The sequence below is a fragment of the Camelus dromedarius genome, chromosome 23 (genome assembly GCF_036321535.1).
Source record: "Camelus dromedarius isolate mCamDro1 chromosome 23, mCamDro1.pat, whole genome shotgun sequence".
Classification (NCBI taxonomy): Eukaryota; Metazoa; Chordata; class Mammalia; order Artiodactyla; family Camelidae; genus Camelus; species Camelus dromedarius.
The window spans coordinates 10,881,450-10,900,217 of NC_087458.1; the positions used below are offsets into that span (position 1 = coordinate 10,881,450).

Genomic DNA, 18,768 nt, shown 5'->3' on the forward strand with positions numbered 1-18,768 from the left:
CAGTTCCGCCCCCGCCTTGCGTCACGTCCGGTCTCCGAGTTACCGCCCACTGGCTCCGCCGCCTCAGTCTTCAGGTCGCTCTTCGGTTCAGATCCTGCGATTGGTTTTGGCCGTATCTTCATGTAGGACCTACTACTTATCCTGCCCGCCGCGGTGAATTCCACCTGCGGTGCTTTAACTTGGTGCAACAGAGGCTCTGCCCCTGAGGGAGGCGGGGAAGGACGGGTTAACTGGAGAGAGGGGCGCGGGTTGGGATCCGAGTGCTAATTGTCCCCTGCCCGCCGTGAGGTGGTGAGGAGCGAGGGAGGGTGGACTTCCCCTCAGAGATTCTTGTGGAAGGGGGGAAATATGCTTTGAGTCAATAAAATTGTGCAAGTGCACAGTCGAGAAGAGCGGCTAGGAAAACCAAGGGAGTATCTTGGAGATGACTTTTGAACTGACGAAAAGTTTGGCTGAAGAAAAGGGCTTCAATTTGATGTGAGATCTCTGGAAGTCGGGATATTCAGGTGCCGAGCAGAGCCCTTTTCTCCATCTCCCCACTTTATGATCTCTTCTGGTAGCCCATACTTACTTACGGTAGAGAGTGTTTTGAAGACTTGGGGGTTTTTACAGGCAGGGCCCTGATTGAGCCTCACAGCATGCAGAGAGAAGTCAGAGGATCTTAGAAATTTATTGCTTGAGGGAGGGGCTGGTGTCCTGATTTCCTCACCTTCTTCAGGCTGGGCTTTATCATCAGGCCTCCTCACCAGCTCCTGTCCTTTCTCTTGTGTCCTGGACTGCGGATACCTCGACTCTCAGTACTTTGTGCTCAGCCAAGGTAACATGTTTTGTTGGGTCCTCAGTGCCTGGCACATAGTAGATGCTCAATAAATGTTAAATGAATGGGTGGTAGGAAACACTAGGGTGCCAACCATCTACAGAACATTTGATAAGTGGGTCATTGTGCCATGGGTCATTGTGCCCTGTAAGAGAAAAATCAAAAGGAAGTCCAGCCTTCCTGCCTCCTCATTTAAGCCCTTATCATTAAACTTGGATTTCCCCATACTAGGAAATCAGTCCTGCCTATGCTATTCACAGACCCAGAGACATGGCTATCTCCTCTTCCTCCTGGGAACTGCCCCTGGTGGCTGTGTGCCAGGTAACGTCGACACCAGACAAGCAGCAGAACTTTAAAACATGTGCTGAGCTGGTTCGGGAGGCTGCCAGACTGGGCGCTTGCCTGGCTTTCCTGCCTGAGGCATTTGACTTCATTGCACGGGACCCTGAAGAGACGCTACGCCTGTCTGAGCCACTGAGTGGGAACCTTTTGGGAGAATATACCCAGCTTGCCAGGTATCAGGGAAAGGGGGAGGGAGAGGTAGTTTCTTTTGGGGTAATGTCCCAGGATTGCCAGATATGAGGGTAGAGCCTTGAGAAGAGTCGTCAGTGTCCCCTCCCCCTCAGGGAATGTGGACTCTGGCTGTCCTTGGGTGGTTTCCATGAGCGTGGCCAAGACTGGAAGCAGACTCAGAAAATCTACAATTGTCATGTGATTCTGAACAACAAGGGTGAGACCTCAAAATTCTTTAGCCTGCCTCTTCTCAGACTCTTCTACCTAAACTAAGATTCTCCAGAACACTGTTGTCTAAACTCTGTTTCCTTGTCCAAGGGTTTTAGGGGCCTTTGTACTTCTTTACGTACCTCATAAGCTGCCTCCTCCTTGGGAGGAGAGGAACTAAGCTGGGCTTCCAGATCACCAGCCCTGAGTACTCTTTCTCCCTCTTACTCTAGGGTCAGTAGTGGCCACTTATAGGAAGACACATCTGTGTGATGTAGAGATTCCAGGACAGGGACCTATGCGTGAAAGCAACTCTACCATACCTGGGCCCAGTCTTGAGTCTCCTGTCAGCACACCAGCAGGCAAGGTGGGAGATGCAAGAGGATGAGGGTGGGAGAGGAACATGAGGGAGGGGAATAGGAATACTTGAAAGTGGTAGTGGAGGATAGAAAGCCCTAAGTGGGGTAGCTGAGATTTGACTAGATGCTGTGACAGATAGGGCAGGTGGACTAAATAGGCTGTTTTTCATTCCAGATTGGTCTGGCTATCTGCTATGACATGCGGTTCCCTGAACTCTCTCTGGCATTGGTTCAGGCTGGAGCAGAAATACTTACCTACCCTTCAGCTTTTGGATCTGTTACAGGCCCAGCCCACTGGGAGGTAAGAGGACACCTCTTCAGAACATAAGCGCCTTCTCTGAACCTTATTCTCTCCCCTTGGCTCTACCATTTGAAAGATTTTCTTCCCGTTCCCACCTACTGGGAAAATTCATTTCCACAGATCATTGTCTCTCAGAATAGTTAAGATAGTAAATCATTCGTAGGCAATTATGAGAATGGTCACAATGGGTAGACAGGCCTGTAATGTCCATTGCCTATCACTTCCCGACTAGTTGTTCATGGACTTAAGTGAATGCCTCTGTTTGTCCCCAGGTGTTGCTGCGGGCCCGTGCCATTGAAACCCAGTGCTATGTAGTGGCGGCAGCACAGTGTGGACGCCATCATGAGAAGAGAGCAAGTTATGGCCACAGCATGGTGGTAGATCCCTGGGGAACTGTGGTGGCCCGCTGTTCTGAAGGACCAGGCCTCTGCCTTGCCCGAATTGACCTCGGTTACTTGCGACAGTTGCGCCAAAACCTGCCTGTGTTCCAGCACCGCAGGCCTGACCTCTACAGCAGTCTGGGTCACCCATTGTCTTAAGACTTTTGACTTCTGTCAGTTGAGACCCCCATTGTGAGCTGGTGTTGCTGTGACTTGTAGGCAGGACCCAGGCGCAGCTCCCCTCACTTGGAGAACCTTCTCTCTCTTGACGGAACACAGGCTCAGCTTCTTGGGAAAGAAAAAACTTTCGCCTGAGCTCAGATTTCAGTTTCAGAAAGGTGGAATTTTATAGTCACTGTTTATTTCATGAAAACTGAAGTAATGCTGAGGGCTGAGCAGCACTGGCATTGAAAAAAAATATAATAATCATAAAGTCTGTGTCTGGACATCACTTTGGGGAGCTGAAAAGGAAGGTGGTATTGTATCAGCTGGACTAGGCTCCAGTTCTGTGCCTCCTGGCTCATTCAACATGCCTCCCTACCCAAATAAAAGTGCGACACTCAGTGCATGTCCCAGCCCCAGTGCATGCTCCCAAGCTTGGGAGTGAGGATAGAGGGTGGGGGAGGAAAAACAAGAAAGGAACTGATACTGAATTACTTCACTTTCACCTATGATGCCCTTTGCCCAAGCCAGAAGAAAGCAAAGGGGCAAAGGGCTGCAGGGTACATTATTTATTTTCACTTGAACATGGAAATAAAGTGTCACACTCCTCCTTCCCCTTTTCAGGGGGAGTGTATTTGAATCAGCAACCTCTTCTCCACCCACCCTGTGTATGTGTGCAAACACACAAACACCACAGTTGGGAAGGTGACTGGGCTGACCTAGTCCTCTTACCTATTACTCATTTGAAGAGGTATGACAAAGGGGCAAAAGGATGGAGCCACACCAGACAGGTTTGAAGCTATGGAATGGAGGGAATGAGGCAGAGGAGCAGCACCAGAGGCCAGGATAGAGTGGAAAGGGCCACAGCTTCTTTGTTTTTTAAAAATTCTATAATTTTGGAGAGGGTGGTGATTAATTTCCAAAATACACTTCAAAGTCCCACCTTCCACACAGCTCCCTACTCACAGCCCTTTGGTTTTTCAGACAAAATTTAAGAGCCCTCATAAAGCCAGAAGTACTGAAAACCCCTCAATGCACCCCAAAGCAGTGTTCACTTCAATCCCTTACAAAGACTATGTTCTATAGACTTTGCTTCTCCCTATACATTTGTCTTACGGCTCAGTGGCAAGGTGGCGGTAGAGACACACATCAGGGGGTTAAGTGGAAAAGGGACACAAAGGGGAAGCCCAGGCACATGGGTGCAGGGAGGGGTGGGGAACACCACTTCCATTTTTCCTTTGTCTTTCCTTTAAAAAAAAAAAAAAAAGGCAGGGGTGTGATTGGTTGGAAGGGTAGAGAACAAACCCCAGAACAGTATGTAAGCTCCAGAGGTGGGTGGGAACAGTCCCCAGAGAAGTGAGAAGGGGGAAAAGGTCAGGGCAATGCTTGCAGCATCAAGTTCCTCAGGAGTTTCTGTCGGCCCAGCTCATAGTCCTCCTCGTCCACATTGACCAGCAGCTTGATAGCTTCATGGCCCACAGCCTGCTTGAGGGAGTCTGTGATGAAGACACCTTTAAGTGCCTCTAGTAATGACCCATTGATGTAGTCGCGCCAGAATGCGTCGAGGTAGGTGAGCTCAGAGAACTTGATGTCACAGATGATGGAGCCCAGGTCCCGGGACTTGAGGATGGTGTTGGCCTGGTTAAAGCGCTCAAACTGGCGCTCAAGTGGGTCCTGCTTGTTAGAGAAGACATTGCCCTGCAGAGCAGTCTCATGCTGGCAGTATTCAGCCCGAACCCGCAGTCTGATGTCTGTGGGGAAAAGAATATATGCAGAAGAGGTTGCAGTGAGGGCTGAGTTCACATGCAAGGTTGAAAAGAGCAGCAGAGTAGCAAAGTTGGGAATATCACAGGACAGCTTCTCTCTCTCTTCCCAGAACCAGTTCCTTTCTATGTACCTCTGAAATCCTTGCCTGAACTCAAGAAGTTCCCTTAAATGAGCCATGCCCGGCTCAGATTATTTCCATCACTTACAGGTAGCACCTTGATTCTAGGAGATATCTTCCTAATTAACACACAGAAGTTCACTTTAATACTCTATCATGACTTGGTTCATCCTACAATAAGGATGGCGTAACGGCATCTCTTTCATCTGGTATTAACTAGAAAGAACTGGAATGTACTCTGCCACAAAGTAGAGGAATTCTCCACCCAGAGACTAAGCCATTCAACCTCACTTTGCAATAACAATCAAAGTGAGCCTTGCACTGAATAGCATAAACTGCCCAGCAACCCAGCAGTTCTTTGTATTTCCCCTCAAGTCTACTCCACACCTAGAACCCTTGAACTTTCTCACCGCATGTCTGCTTTTCCTTGGGATCTGGTGTCACTGACTTCCGGCGTTTTCGCTGGCTCCCAAGTGTGGCTCTCCCTCGAGCTGGCCGCTTGCTACACATCTGAGGGCCCGAAGTGGGGCAGCACACCACAGGATAGTGGGGAGGCACTGACCAGAGGGTAAAAAGGGAGAAGACATAGCAGGGTAAAAGCAGAAATTCAAATACTTCCTTGGAATGAGGAAGGAATCATTTAGACTTAGCACTAGGAGCAGTATCAATAATGTGACCTGAAAGGTGGACAAAATGTGGGAACAATTACAGGACCTGATGAAGCATTAACACCTCATCTGATTTTTATGCTGCCAGATATGGGGGGGGGACAAAGTCCTTTCTTTAAGCTGGCAAAGCTGGGAAAATGACAGGTCCAGTGTCCTCTTTCTTGATTACAGACATTAGGGGGAGTTAATATCTTCTCACCTGTTTTAGGGGGGTGGGGGGGCCTCGGTTCTGAATCACTGAGGGCTCTGGGTGTCACATAGCGAATTGATGTTTCCTCCAGATACTTGTCTACAAGATCAGGGCACACTGTAGAGAGAGAAGGACTCATTTAGGAGAAGATACACCCTTCCCTTCTCCTAGTCCAACCCTCCAATGGGCCTCACAACTTGTTCTCCTTGGTACTTCCCGGGGTCAATGCCTCCTCCCGCTTGGACTCCTACGCTGCTCACTCATGGCTTCCCACAACTCTTCCCTGACTCCAGTGTCCCCAGCCCCTGCTGCACCCTCACCAGCCCGTCTCCTCTTGAGGGTGACGTAGGGCAGCAGGTCATGGCGAGTGATGATGCGCAGCAGCTGCAGCACCTGGCGGAAGTTACTCTCATCACAGCGGCCCTGGCGCTCCAGCGCCAATAAGAAGTCACGTCCATTTCGGATGAGGCCACGCTCGTGGTCATCAATGACATCAACGAACAGGAAGGAAAGAACGCGCACATCTCTGTGTGTCAGGTGGGTGCCCACGATGTCAAACATGCGGTGCAGGCTGTACAGCCCGTGCTCCTGCTCACCATGCTCTTCTGGCCACACCTGGCTTGCCCGCCGCCGCTTTAGGCCCGCCATGCTGGGGGCTCAGGTGCGCAATGCTTTCCAGAATTCCCACTCAGCAGCTGCAATCCCCACTATACTGTAAGGGCAAGGAAAGAACCTGTGAGCCACTCAATGGCAGGAGCTAGTCTTATGCGTTCCTATATTCCCAGAGCCTAACACAATGCCTGGCACAATGTAGTGTTTAATAAGTGTTTCTTAAATTTTACAAAGTATTTATTAAAAAATAAAACCTACGACTCTCCACACCCAGCGGATGCTGCCCTATGTCCAGACCCAACTGGAGAAATATAGTCACTTCCTCTAAAAGAGACTGTTATATGCAATTTTAGTGCTACATATTCAGCAGAAATGGCTATTAGATATTACCCCAATTTTTCCCCCAGCCTCCAAAATACTGCTTTTGGTCCCTTGTACTCTCCCTACCAGCCTCCCACCCCAATCAATTCATTCCTTAAATGAAAGGTAGCCAAAAGTGAAGGGAAGTAGAGAATTCACTCTTAATTCTAACATAGAAGCTGCAGCAGATGAACTTAGGGACAGCAGGGCCAGAACTAGAACAACGTTACTAAGCCCCTGCATTGAGCATTCTTGCAATTCTCCTATGCCACTTGTACTCCCCTGATGTTCACACATCATCTGGATATACCACCTTCTAACCCTTCCTCATCGTTGTCATTTACCAGTCCTGTCAATGACCAATCACATCCCTACATTTATTATATATTTTGCCATTTGATACACAAATTTCTCCATTATCCTGAGTAATGTAAGTGACCAAGCCAAAAACCAATCCTCAAGTCCAACAACTTTCACTTCCACTTTAGCCACTCATACTTACTGCCTGGCCAGGCAGAACCACCTGATACTGCTCCATCTTCTGACCACAACCTCCAATCACCCAATCAATTATAAATTCCTGCTGATGCTACTTCTAAACATTTCTTAAATCTGCCTCACCTTTCCACCGCTACTACCACAGCCCTGGTTCAGGTCCCAATTATCTCTCACCTGGATTACTACAACAGCATCCTTAAGGACTTTCTTTACCACCAACCTTAACCTGGCTAAATCTATCCCCTACATCCAGCTGCATTAACTATTTAAAATGTACAACTGACCACATCACTTTTCTGCTTAAGAGCTATCTACAGTCCCCCCCTACCTATAAAAACACTCCAAACTCCTTATACAACACACCAAGATGCCTACCTTGTCAACCTCATAACTTGCTTTTTTCCTCTAACATTGTCAGTCTGTTTATAATTCGCATATATCATGCAATTCATTTCTCTACAGCTTTCTTCAGGTTCCCTTGGCCTGAATGCCCCTCTCCCTTCTTTTCCATCACCACCCTTTTTCAGATGGCTAACTCCTACTCAACCTTTAAGATTCAGCTCAGATGCCATCTTCAAATTCATTCTCTACACCCCATGCTGAGATAAGTAGTCCTCTTCTGTGCTCCTATAGAACACTGTGTGCATTTCCTTTAAACCATTTATCAAAGTGTACTAAAATTGTTTGTGTATTTACTATCCTATTAGATCTTAAGTGACTCATGTAGAAGGACTAAGTCATATTCCTCTTTATATCTCTAGTGCCCAGCAATGGATGGAGGCTGGCACATAGTAGGAGCAACCTGTTGTTGAACTGAACTGAATCTCCAAGAGATCACCACAAGCAGTATCAATTAAGGAAAAAACTTAAGTCCAAGAGTGAGAGGACCCCATTAAAAATTCACTCAATTCGACACACAACTATGCCCATACTAAAAGCCATCGAACTGTATACTCTAAATAGGTGAATTATGTGGTTTATGAACTATATCTCAATAAAGCTATTTTAAGAGGGAAAAAAAAATACACATAACTCAGGCACCCAGCATATATTCTAACTAGCTATAGCCTCCCCAACACTGCAGAGCTACCCATTCCACAGCACCCTACTCAACAATGAGACAGGTTGCTCTGTCCATTTTATACTCCAAGAAACTGAGGCTAGGTTAAGAAAGAGAAGAAAATGATGAACTACTTCAGAAAAGTCAAGCTGTTGGGGACTCAAAACACTGAAGAGCAAGTAGGACCTGGTCCTCTCTTTCTTCGTAATCCTAAATGGAAGCACAGAAATACTCAAACCCCAGAGAAAAGGGGAGGTACACCCTGGAATCACCTAGCCCTACACCATGGGTTCGGACATGTGGACAGGAAATACAGCCCATATCTAACTATGAGAGCCCAGATGCCCCACCCAAAGCATAGGAAACAACTGGGAAAATACCTATTCAACTATTAGCTGGTTTTCCTTGTCTCTTCCTCTCGTTTCACCTGCTGCAGTCACAGGGTACAAATGGAGGGGACTGAAAAAAAATAACTTCTTGCTCATAGCAGGCAATATGAGAAGACTCAGCCTCCTTGGAGCCCCTACAACTTCTTCTTGTTCCCTATCCCACCTGTTCCCCTTGGTCAGCTGTTGATTATGAGGATACCAGAAAAAAACAGATAGGCAGGTTTCACATTCAACCAATCAGAAAAGCAGGTTGCTCCAGAGCTCCCTAATTCAGTGTCCTGACTACAAACTCTGGGAAATTAAGAAATATTGTCCCCACGTACCTGGTTACTGGAAAATGAATACAGCAAAGCACTGTGGCCCTAATTATGTATCAATGGATGCAATTCTACAGCAGGCCTCAACCGTTAGGGCTAACTCCCTAGATTTAAGGGGAAAACAGCCACCTTTAAGTCCTAGGTCCTCAGCTAGATCAAAGTGCCAGGATTGTCACAACTTGTAGGTCAGTGGTTCTCAACCAGGGGCGATTTTGTCCCCCAGGGGACATTCAACAATGTCTGGAGTCATTTTAGATTGTCGTAACTGGGGGATGGGGGTGGTAAGGAGGGTGCTACTAGTGTGAGTAAAAGTGATGGAGGCTGCTAAACACCCTATAATGCACAGGACAGCCTCCCACAACAAAGCCGCATCTGGCCCAAAGTGTCAATAATGCTAAGGATGAGAAACCCTATTCTAGATGGAGCATGATGAAGGGTCTAAAGAAGAGACAGAATGTCACTATCCACCCTAGACCTGGATAAGGAACCCATCTGGTCCCCCCAACCCAAACCCATCAAACAATATTTCAGAAGGAAAGAAAAGCCAGTCAAAGACTCATTTAACTTAACTAAGGAGTTCCATTCCACTCCAACCTTGGCTTCTCTATCACCTGCTGTTGCTATTCAGGTGAACAGCAGGTAATAGGGCTACACTCCCTTCTGCCCCCTCCCAGGAGGTCTAATTTGACCTAGTTCAATCTGGATTTCTGTGAAGATTAGAGAAAAGCCATCCCCTGCAAGACAGACAGAAAGGATCCTGCACTTAACCCTTGCAGTCATCTTTAAAGTCCCAAAACTAGATCAGTAGCAGACTCTTCTTGTTAGGTTCCTGGTCAGACTTACACTGCTTATGGAATGAAGCAAAACGTAGAAGAGGTAGAAGTTCCCCAAGGCCATGTCCTTGGGAGAAATGTCAGGAGGCTGGCATGCAGGCTAATAGGCAGCCCTCCCCACTTAATTATCGTTTAGGATGGTGAGTTCACTCACTCAATAATTCAGATGGGGGTTCCAAGAATCTAACTTCGGCACTAAAAGAATGTGACCAATTTCCTCTTAAACCAAACTTTCTGTGGCAGTGAATCGAGGGAACTCAGCTTAAAGTATACTAGATGTAAGGTATCAGAGCAGTGAGGAGAATGTACCCCCTCTAAACAGAAGATCAGAAAGAACTTCTGAATCTCGGTGCCTGAAATACCGTCAGATACCAGGAGACAAACACTTCAGTAAACCAAAGTCCTGATCCTGCTGGCTGATTTGGGTCCATTTGAGAGCCTAACATATGGATCCCCCAAAGAGGTTCCCCAAACTAATTCTTTATTCAAATGAATTGCTGCATATCCTGGAGTTGAGGGTTTTGTTGTTGTTGTTGTTTTCTTTAGGGAGGTCCAAGCCAGCCAAGGGCCAAAAGACAATCTATATGTATCTACAGGACATCCTCTTGATTGATTTTATTGATTGTTCATCTATTAAGTTTCTACTTTCAAGCAGAGTCTAGCCCCATCCCAACCAGGAATGAGATGTGTATTTTTTGAGGTATTTGACTCTCTCAGAAGCCCTCAGAGAGGGAAAGTCATATGGAAAACTAAAGAGTGATGTCTTGAAACCTGAAACGTAAAGGGCATGGAAAACCTTAAAGATGGCTAAGACTAACATAGAGAGCTTCCTTGTTAGTAGCACCAAGAAAATGTAACCAAATATCTGTAAGTCAGAATTACATAGTATGTTTTCAAAATGAAGATTCCAGAACAACTGGAAGAAAGAGTAAGCTAAAGGAAAAGCCTTCCCATGGCAGGTGCCTCAGCAACCCTCCAAGGGCAACATTTAGTAGACTAGAGTACAATGTTCCGTATGTTTAAAAATGTTTCTCTCAGAGCTGACCAAGAACACTAGATAATAACAAAACAAAGCTGGAGGCTTGCCCAAGGCACCTAATTTCTGCTTTCCTTTCCCTCCTACCAATCTCCAGTTACCCAAAGGGACAGTGACTACAACAGATCTTATGTACTTGGGTGGGTAAAAACCTATTTTCCCTGACATCTAATGTGGGCTCAACCCACATTACATTTCTACTGCCATTTCCATTCCCTTCTATTGTTAGAAAATAATAAAAAGCTCCAGACTTACCTCTGCAAGAAACTTAACTTCCCAGGTCTCTTCCTAGCACAAGGTTCAAAGCCAGCAGCAAAACAAAAACAAACGGGGGGCGGGGGTGGGGTAAATTTTCAAGCTTTATTTTGAAACCTCAGAGACCCAAAGAGTCAGTCAATCTCAGTTGCAAAAATACATAGACAAGCCTAAAGCCATTTCAATTGAAATAATCCACTCTAAGCTAAATGAGAGAACTCAGTTCTAACAAAGTCCCCAGGCTTCCCTAACTCTCTACTACAGAAAAACAATACCAACTCCAGGAACTTCTAGCCTCAGTGGCTCAGGGCAAGAAACATTCCAAATTCAACAACTTCTGGGAAAACCAATTATCCTCTGACATCTCACCTGATTCCTCAATTCCTTAAGAGACCACCTATTTTGTTACAGCATTAACGTTGACTTTCATCTTTGAAAAGAATTAGGAAGAACGTGGTTAAAGCCAAAGAAGGCACTTTATTTCCATCACTTCACTTATAAGATCACAACTATCCTCCAAATTCTATCTTCACTCTTTCCCTTACCTGGCACACAACAAAATATCCACTGGGGCAGTATCCACTCAAACATACACATTTCATCAAGAACATTTTTCATATATGGATACCGACCCCTCCCTCCTAGCACTTAAACAGCGAAAGAAAGGTCTGGAAACTAAACCACTCATTTAATTAGCATGGCTGCCTAGATGCAATCCTGTGTTTTCTGTTTCCCGTCTCAGACTTCCAGAGCCACCACTTTAGCAGACAGGACTCCAACACAGCATGGCTGTTTCCCCATTCTGGCATTGCTAATTACTTAAAACTAGGAAAGCCCTTCACTCCTTCCACACTCCAGCATACCAGCCTCCCCACTTTCCCTTCCTTTGGTAACCAGGGAAAACAAGGGAGCAGCAAGCTAGGGAGCTTTTGGAAAGCAAATCCAGTTGAACCCTCATCCAACCCCAATTCTCCAAACCCACATGACCATTCCCTTCTGCCCTTCCCACTCGAGTAAAAGCTAAAGGCCTGGCAATTAGAATTGGTTGCAACTGATGCTGCTCAACTCTGCTCTCTCTCCCTTTCCACAGGGGAAAGGGAAACTCCCGAACCTCTATCACCCGTGCAGCTCCACCGTCCTATCTCCCATCCCGTCCCCCTTCCTCCCAAACTTTCCTCCCAGACTCTCACTTTCTCCATTACCTCGTCACACCGACACGCTCTCCATTCCCCAAACCTCCGTTCTCTCCTTTTCCACCCAAAGTCTCCCCTAGGCCCTTCCCCCTCCACCTTCAATTTAACACTTAAAGAACCTCCCTCCAAACGTCTCAAGTCCCATCCTCACCTTTTCCCACCTCTCCACAACACCCCTCACAAGAGTCCAGTCCCCCTTCCAACCACAAGCCACCAGCCCCCTTCCCCTTCACACCCTCAGCCTCTCCCTCCCGCTCCTACCCCCTCAGCCCGGCGGGATCGCAGCCCCACTCCCCACCTCGGCCTCTCTAATACCCCTAGCCCGGCCCAGCCTCGGCCCTTGTTTACGCCCCTCCCCTGCCCTACTCCTCCGCCTCGACCCTGCCCTCTCCCACAGTTGCCACCTCCCCCGCACGCCCCCCTCGGCCGCTCCCCTCCCCCACCTCGCAGCGTCCCGTCACCTCCCTCTCCTGAGGTTCTCAGGCTGGACGTCGCCACCGCCTCCCCCTCCACTTTCCTTCCCCAAGCCCTTTGCGGCCCCGCCCGGCCCCGCCCCGTCCCGCTCTACTCCCCCTCCCCACCCCGGCCGCCCCGCCGCCTCACTCTCGGCTCAGGCTCGGCGCCGCCATGTTGGATCCATCCGCGCCGCTCTCCCGGGCCTGTCTCACGGGGCCGCATCCGGGCTCCAGCCGCCGCCGCCGCCGCCGCGGGCGTGGGGGAGGGGAGAGGCGGGCGGGGGTGGCTGCATCCTGAACAGCGCCTCCCGGAACCTGGCCGGTTAGCGGCGGCTTCGAGACCATAGTGAGGCATGAGCCGGAGTAGCCATGCTAGGTGAGGGCAGCCTGGCAGCGGCATTAAACGGGGAGGGGATAGCTTCACTTTGGTAGCAGAGAATAGGGATTGGCAGCCATCTTGCTTTCGGGCAAGCTGGCAACGCAAGTTGTTCTTCAGGGCGGCTTCAGGGCCGTGTAAAGGCATGAGAGAGGGTGGCATTCTTGAGTGTGGAAACATTGGTGGGTCTGGAGCTGGTTGGTGTCGACTTCAAGACCAGCTGAAAGACTGCGACTGGTACCCATGACGCATAAGGGCGGAACATTACGGGGTCAGGGTTGCCCTGCGAACTTGGGGAAAGGTTCATGCTCTGGATTTGACCTTTGCTCTGAGCTTCCTGGTAACCCGGACGTTCTGTAAACCTGAGTACGGAACAGAAAGCGCTGCTCAGATACCCTCTCAGATTTCACTCTTTGAACATTTACCTTTTGAACACGCGCTTCCTGAAGTGTCGCCTGGGCTGAATCCTGGACTGTTGGGAATTGGGGGTGGGGGGCCAGGTACCATCTGGAATTGCCAGCAGTCTGGTATCATTAAAAGAGAGGTAATAGATGAGGCCTGGGAGGTTGGAAGGGGCCGGTTAACGCGAGGCGTTGTGAATTAATTGATTTTATCCTAAGGGCGATGAATACGTCTTGAAGAGTCTTAGCGGAGGTGTGAACCGATATATTTGCATTTTAGAAAGATCACTAGTTGCAATGGGGAGAATGGATTGGAGGGGACGAAATTAGAGTCAAGAACAATTCGGAAGCTCTTACCAGGTAAGATACGACTGTGCTCTGTCCTATGAAGGGGGAATGCAAATGGGGAAAAAATTGATCGGAAGTGGGTATGAAGCAGAGAGAGGAATCCAGGGTATTTCCTAGTGTTCTGACTTGGGGCAAATGGGGAATAATAATACCATTTTCTTTGTGCTTTGGGAGGTGGGGGAAGAATGAGTTTTAGGCGCCTGTGGGATATCCATTAGACAATGGAACATTAGATAATGTTGGGTGGGAGTCCCAAAGGAGGGTTTGGAGTGTGTGCACGCCTGAGTGTGTGAATATAGAAGGTTGTTAAAGCCGTGGAAGTGAGTAAGAGCCTTGAGAGAGAAATATCTGCATTTAAAGAATGAGATGAGGGAAGGGAACAGAAAAGAGGACACTGAGAAGGGGTAAATAGGAAGGAAATAAGAAACCAGGAGAGAAGTGTCAAGGAAACTGATCAAAGTGTTAACATACAGTTCAGGTAAGATGTGGCTAAAATGTATCCATTGGATTTTGCAACAAGTAAGTCCTTTCGTAGTTTTGGAGAAAGCTGTTTCAGAGATATGGTGGGGTAGAAACAAAATTGAGGTAAACTGAGTGACTGGTAGGCACAATGTATAAAAACAGATTTTTTCATGCTGTTGACTGCAAAAAGATGCTAGCCATACGATATATATAAAATATATAATGAGATATATATATATATATCATGAGGGAGATAGATATATATATCATAAGGGAGAAGTCCAAAGAAAGGAAAGTTTTAGATACCTATGGGACAGCCAGATGGAGGTGCGCTAGTGGTAATTGAATACACAGATCTGAAACATAGGAGAAAATATATTAAACGGAAAAAAAGCAAGTGCAGAAGAATATGTATGGCATATTCATACAAGTGTTAAAAACAAACAAACATGAAGATTAGGCCTGGGAGGGATGAAACTTACACTTTTTATTTTAGATCCATCTTTACTGTTTTAATTTGTTTAGTATTGCTTTTATAGAAAACTACTTTTTAAAAACTCCAGTGTTGTACAGGCCAGAAATTCTGAATTATGAACATTTCAGTGGTAGCTGAAGCCATAAATTTGGATAAACTCCCCAGCGAACAACAGAGGGCTAAGACAAGTGCCCTGGTGAATTTTAACATTTAAGGCACAAGTAGAAGAAGAAAATCTTCAAAAAGGAACAGCCAGTGAGGAAGGAAAAACACTGGATGGTGATTGTCACAGAAACAGAGGGAAGAGAGTCTTCCAAGAGGATGAAAGTTGTTAAAAGTGTCAGATGTCCCCAGAAAGGCAGCTAGCAGGAAAGGTTAAAAGCTAACTCTAGACCCAGGTTTCCAGGACGCTTAGCATAAAGGTCAAATCCAGATCCTGAACCTTCCTCCAAATATCATGTGGAATTCAACCCCCATGTATTCCATTCTTCTGTGTCAGGGCTGCCAGTTGCAGTCTTTCAGTGGGTCTTGAACTTGACACCAGCCAGTTCTAGCACCACCAATATTTCCACACTCAAGAATACCACCTCTCCCATTCCTTCTTATGGCCCTTAAGCTGCCTTCAAGAAAAACCTGTGTTGTCAGAAATGGCATAGTTAAGGAATCAAAAGTAGGAGTATAAATTGGAGTTGAGAAGGTCGAGAACTAACTAGAGATTGTATGGATTTTCCTAAAACCACCCAGAATGATAGGAAGAGTTGGCGCAGAGAGGTTATCTAATAGGCACTCAGTAAGCATGAAGGATTAAGAGTAGTACAGCCAAATGGCATAAGCTTCAAAGAGGGAAGATTTTTTGCAAGAGGATGAAAGCACAGTCATCTGAAGGTAGCAGTGGATAGCAGAGAAGAATGATAGCCTGCCACCCTTTCCTACAGGAGTGGGAGAAAGAACAGCCTCTACTTTAGAAGACTGAAGAGAAGAGATACCTATTAGAAAAAGCTAAAAATGTCTACAGCCCCAGTCCCTCCCTCCGATACTGGAACTGTTCATTTGCAAACAACCTTCCCTATATTCTCATTTTCTTCACAGATTACTCCCTGGCTTTTCAGAAAGGAACTCATCAGGACAGAACTAGCTGTGATGTATGGAAGGGGGATGTGCCCCACCACATAAGCCCACGAAAGAGGCAGACCCAGACCCTACTTCTTAAAATAGAATCATATTCTCTCTATACCCATATCCAGAAGTGATTTAACACCTAGCAGTCTTGGCATCACAGTAGTAATTCCTTTCCATGAGCCCATCTCCTCTCTAACCTAACCCAACCCCATTTGGAGGATAAGAGAGGAGAGTCCATGCGGAGGACTGCCATCTCTGACACTATGGTGTCCTGTCTGCTCTTTGCAGCCTGCGGGGAAAAGACAGATTGCCCTCTTCACTCAGAATGGAAAGCTAAAGCAAGGGCTGGGATTCTTCATTAGGCATTCAAAGTAATCCCTCTTCCTCTACAGGATTTGTAGGACTTAATCCTTTGCCCTGGGGCCAAACCTTAACTAAATTTTACAAATTCCAGACATTGGGACAATTGCTTGGCCAGCTGTTCCTAAATCAGTCCATTTATGACTACATTTGTAGAAATGTTTTCTGTTTGGGGGACCCTTGAAGTTCACTCTTAATAACATGAAGGTACAGGTGGTATAGGTGCTGAAGAGATCATAATGCCAATAAAGAGCGGAGCAGATATCCTGAGGTGAAATGGAGTAAATAACTAACCCAAGGAGATTTGCGTAGAGGTGGGCACTCTCATGCCCAATACGGAGAAAAATATTTCAAACAAGATTTTTTGTCATTTGAGGCTAAACAGCTGTTCCCCTTTGGATTAAACTATACATCATTTCTGCAGTTACAGCATAAACCTCATCTATTGCCTGATGTTTTTTCCACCCTCTCCTTGCTTCAGCTAAAAACTTGAGAAAACTCTATTGAGAAGTTTGAGAACCCTGTGTAGGATTCTCTTGTTCGTCTGCCTTGTTCCTCAGTTCCTGTCTCTTCCTTCAGGCCTCAGCTGAGATAACATCCCTCTAGCCTTCAAACATTGGCCCCTCCAACTGGACCCTGACTCCCATCTTTTCCTTCTTCTTAATAAACTCTGTTCCCACAATTATCTCTATCCTTCACTAGAATCTTTAAACTGACATCCTTCTGCTACCTTTCACATGCCTCTATTTCCAGTATGTCTTGCACTAAAATTCTTAATTCACTGTAATTTTCAGTGATTAGAAAAGCCTTTTTTCTGTACTTAGAAAAATCTCTTTGTAACTTCCACTTTCTGGTCCTTTTTTTTTTTTTTCCCCCTCTCTGAATCAATACATCATAGTTACATGTCAGCCCTTCAGATAGCTAATATGTCCCTACTAAATTTTTTTTTCCAAGTCAATGGTAGTACCAACTCAAATTATAATAGATCTATTATCTTCCTTGATCTCAATACTCTATTAAGGCTGCTTGTCCCAGTCCATGCTGTTCCCTAGTTCTGCCAGAATTAAAGTCTTAAAACCAGACTTTCCCTTAAAGAATTCTGCACGCTGTTAGCAACCCATCGTCCCAGGTACCCTCTTGAATCTTCCAGGCCCACTCTGATCCCTGTGGCCCTGCCTGGGCTTTACTCTTGAACTTTATTCTACAGTGACTTGCTGACCTGACAGTCCTTTCTAGTTCTTGGTGCCCCCATTAACTCCAGTTACCAAGCTACTCCAGTTACTCATTTTCACCCAGGCATCATACTGGCTCCTAATTTCACTCGTAATTCCTAACTAGCTGTAAGCCCTTAACTAGAATTCTGGTGACTCCTCCCTCCTAGGGAATAGAAGAATAGGGACCACAATCAGTCACTGACTCCTAATGATCTGTCCAAAATTCTCCTTAACTTACTCTCTTTTCTTTGTTTGCCAGCTCTGACCCTCACTAATGTGACTTTAGGCAAGTTTCTTAACTTCTCTGAGCTTATTTTCTCATCTGTAAAAGCGACAGATATAAAATAACATCGATCTCATAGGTCATTGTTCTAAGACTATATTAAATAATATATGTGAAGTATCACCACAGGGCCTAGCTTTGTAAGTACTGGATAAATGTTATCTAATATTTATATATAACAATTTTCACCAGATTTCAGAAGTTCAGGAGGGTCTTTGTTAATGCTTTCTGCTGCCCCCATGGGGATGACTTTTTCCAAGTCATTGGTTATCATACAGGCAGGCCATGATGGGAAAAAAATTTAAAAATCCCTGTCTTACCAACCCCACCAGCTACTTAGAGAATTAATCATTTCTTTGGTTGGTTGTTTAATCGAATAAAAATGCTTCTATATTCTAGCCAATTCATTATCCTTTTCGAAGAACATATCAGGAAACTGTTAGGTTTTTCTGAAATCAAGATGTACTGTATCTGTGATGTCCTCCTAGTCTGTTAATCTAGTAATACTGGCAAGGAGAGTTATTCAGTCATTTATTTAATAAATACATGGTAAACATTTACTAATGTCAAGTACTGTGATAGGCATGTAGGATAGGAAACACGTGGTAAACAAAACAGACATGGTCCATGTCTTCATGGAGTTCACTGTATACAGGGGTAGACAGACACTAAGGAAAATAGCAAATAAATCATTTTAAATTGAGATGGGTACTATGGAGGAGAAGAACAGAATGCTGTTACAGGAAGATGAATGATTGGGGAAAGCTTCTCTTTGAGGAGGTGACATGGAAGCTGAGACCGGAAGGAGACAAAGGAGTCAGCCTTCTTGTAAAGAAAGGGAGAAATCTCTTAGGCTGAGAGGATGCCTGCAAAAAGCCCAGAGGCAAGGAAGAGCTGACACTTGGGGAGACTGAAACACATCGTGCTGAACCCCTGTAGGCATCTGAGGATCACTGCTTTCTTTTCTCACTCATAAAACACTCTTTAGTAGCTATTCTATAGTTTTACTGAGAATCAGTAATCTCAGTTTTTTGGTTTCCAGAATTCACTATCTAGAATTTCCCTATTTGAAAATGTGGACATTTGCCATATTGTGAATTCCTCAGAATACCTGAAGGGAGTACAATTTCACTTACGTAGTGTTTTTGATTTCAAAAACACCATGTATCCAGGCCTTGAACTCATTTAAAATGCTAAAAATCCTATTACTATCTTAGCTAAACATTAATGAAGTTATAAC

At 45.9% G+C, this 18,768-nt stretch overlaps 2 protein-coding genes across 11 annotated transcripts; one reads left to right on the top strand and one right to left on the bottom strand.

Moving 5' to 3' along the window:
- Positions 1-4: 4 nt before the first annotated feature.
- On the top strand, positions 5-3,013 carry NIT1 (nitrilase 1). 7 transcript variants are annotated; one of them, XM_031435924.2, is made up of 7 exons: positions 5-74; positions 719-817; positions 1,078-1,332; positions 1,444-1,547; positions 1,771-1,904; positions 2,072-2,197; positions 2,470-3,013. In XM_031435924.2, the coding sequence occupies exons 3-7, from the start codon at positions 1,088-1,090 to the stop codon at positions 2,734-2,736; spliced, it is 876 nt and encodes a 291-aa protein (XP_031291784.1). In that variant the 5' UTR covers positions 5-74; positions 719-817; positions 1,078-1,087; the 3' UTR covers positions 2,737-3,013. The 7 variants fall into 7 exon arrangements, with proteins under 7 accessions (XP_031291784.1, XP_010991357.1, XP_031291783.1 ...); XM_010993055.3 differs by having other exon boundaries at positions 30-122; XM_031435923.2 differs by having other exon boundaries at positions 34-182; positions 1,049-1,332.
- A 979-nt stretch (positions 3,014-3,992) lies between these two features.
- On the bottom strand, positions 3,993-12,782 carry DEDD (death effector domain containing). Of its 4 annotated transcripts, XM_031435926.2 has the most exons (6): positions 12,479-12,551; positions 10,843-10,875; positions 5,803-6,194; positions 5,492-5,599; positions 5,035-5,181; positions 3,993-4,490 (listed from the first exon to the last, which is right to left on the bottom strand). In XM_031435926.2, exons 3-6 carry the CDS (start codon positions 6,128-6,130, stop codon positions 4,114-4,116), a joined length of 960 nt encoding a protein of 319 aa, XP_031291786.1. In that variant the 5' UTR covers positions 6,131-6,194; positions 10,843-10,875; positions 12,479-12,551; the 3' UTR covers positions 3,993-4,113. The 4 variants fall into 4 exon arrangements, with proteins under 4 accessions (XP_031291786.1, XP_031291785.1, XP_031291787.1 ...); XM_031435925.2 differs by lacking the exons at positions 10,843-10,875; positions 12,479-12,551 and adding an exon at positions 12,639-12,782; XM_031435927.2 differs by lacking the exon at positions 10,843-10,875 and having other exon boundaries at positions 12,479-12,562.
- Between the last annotated feature and the right edge of the window lie 5,986 nt (positions 12,783-18,768).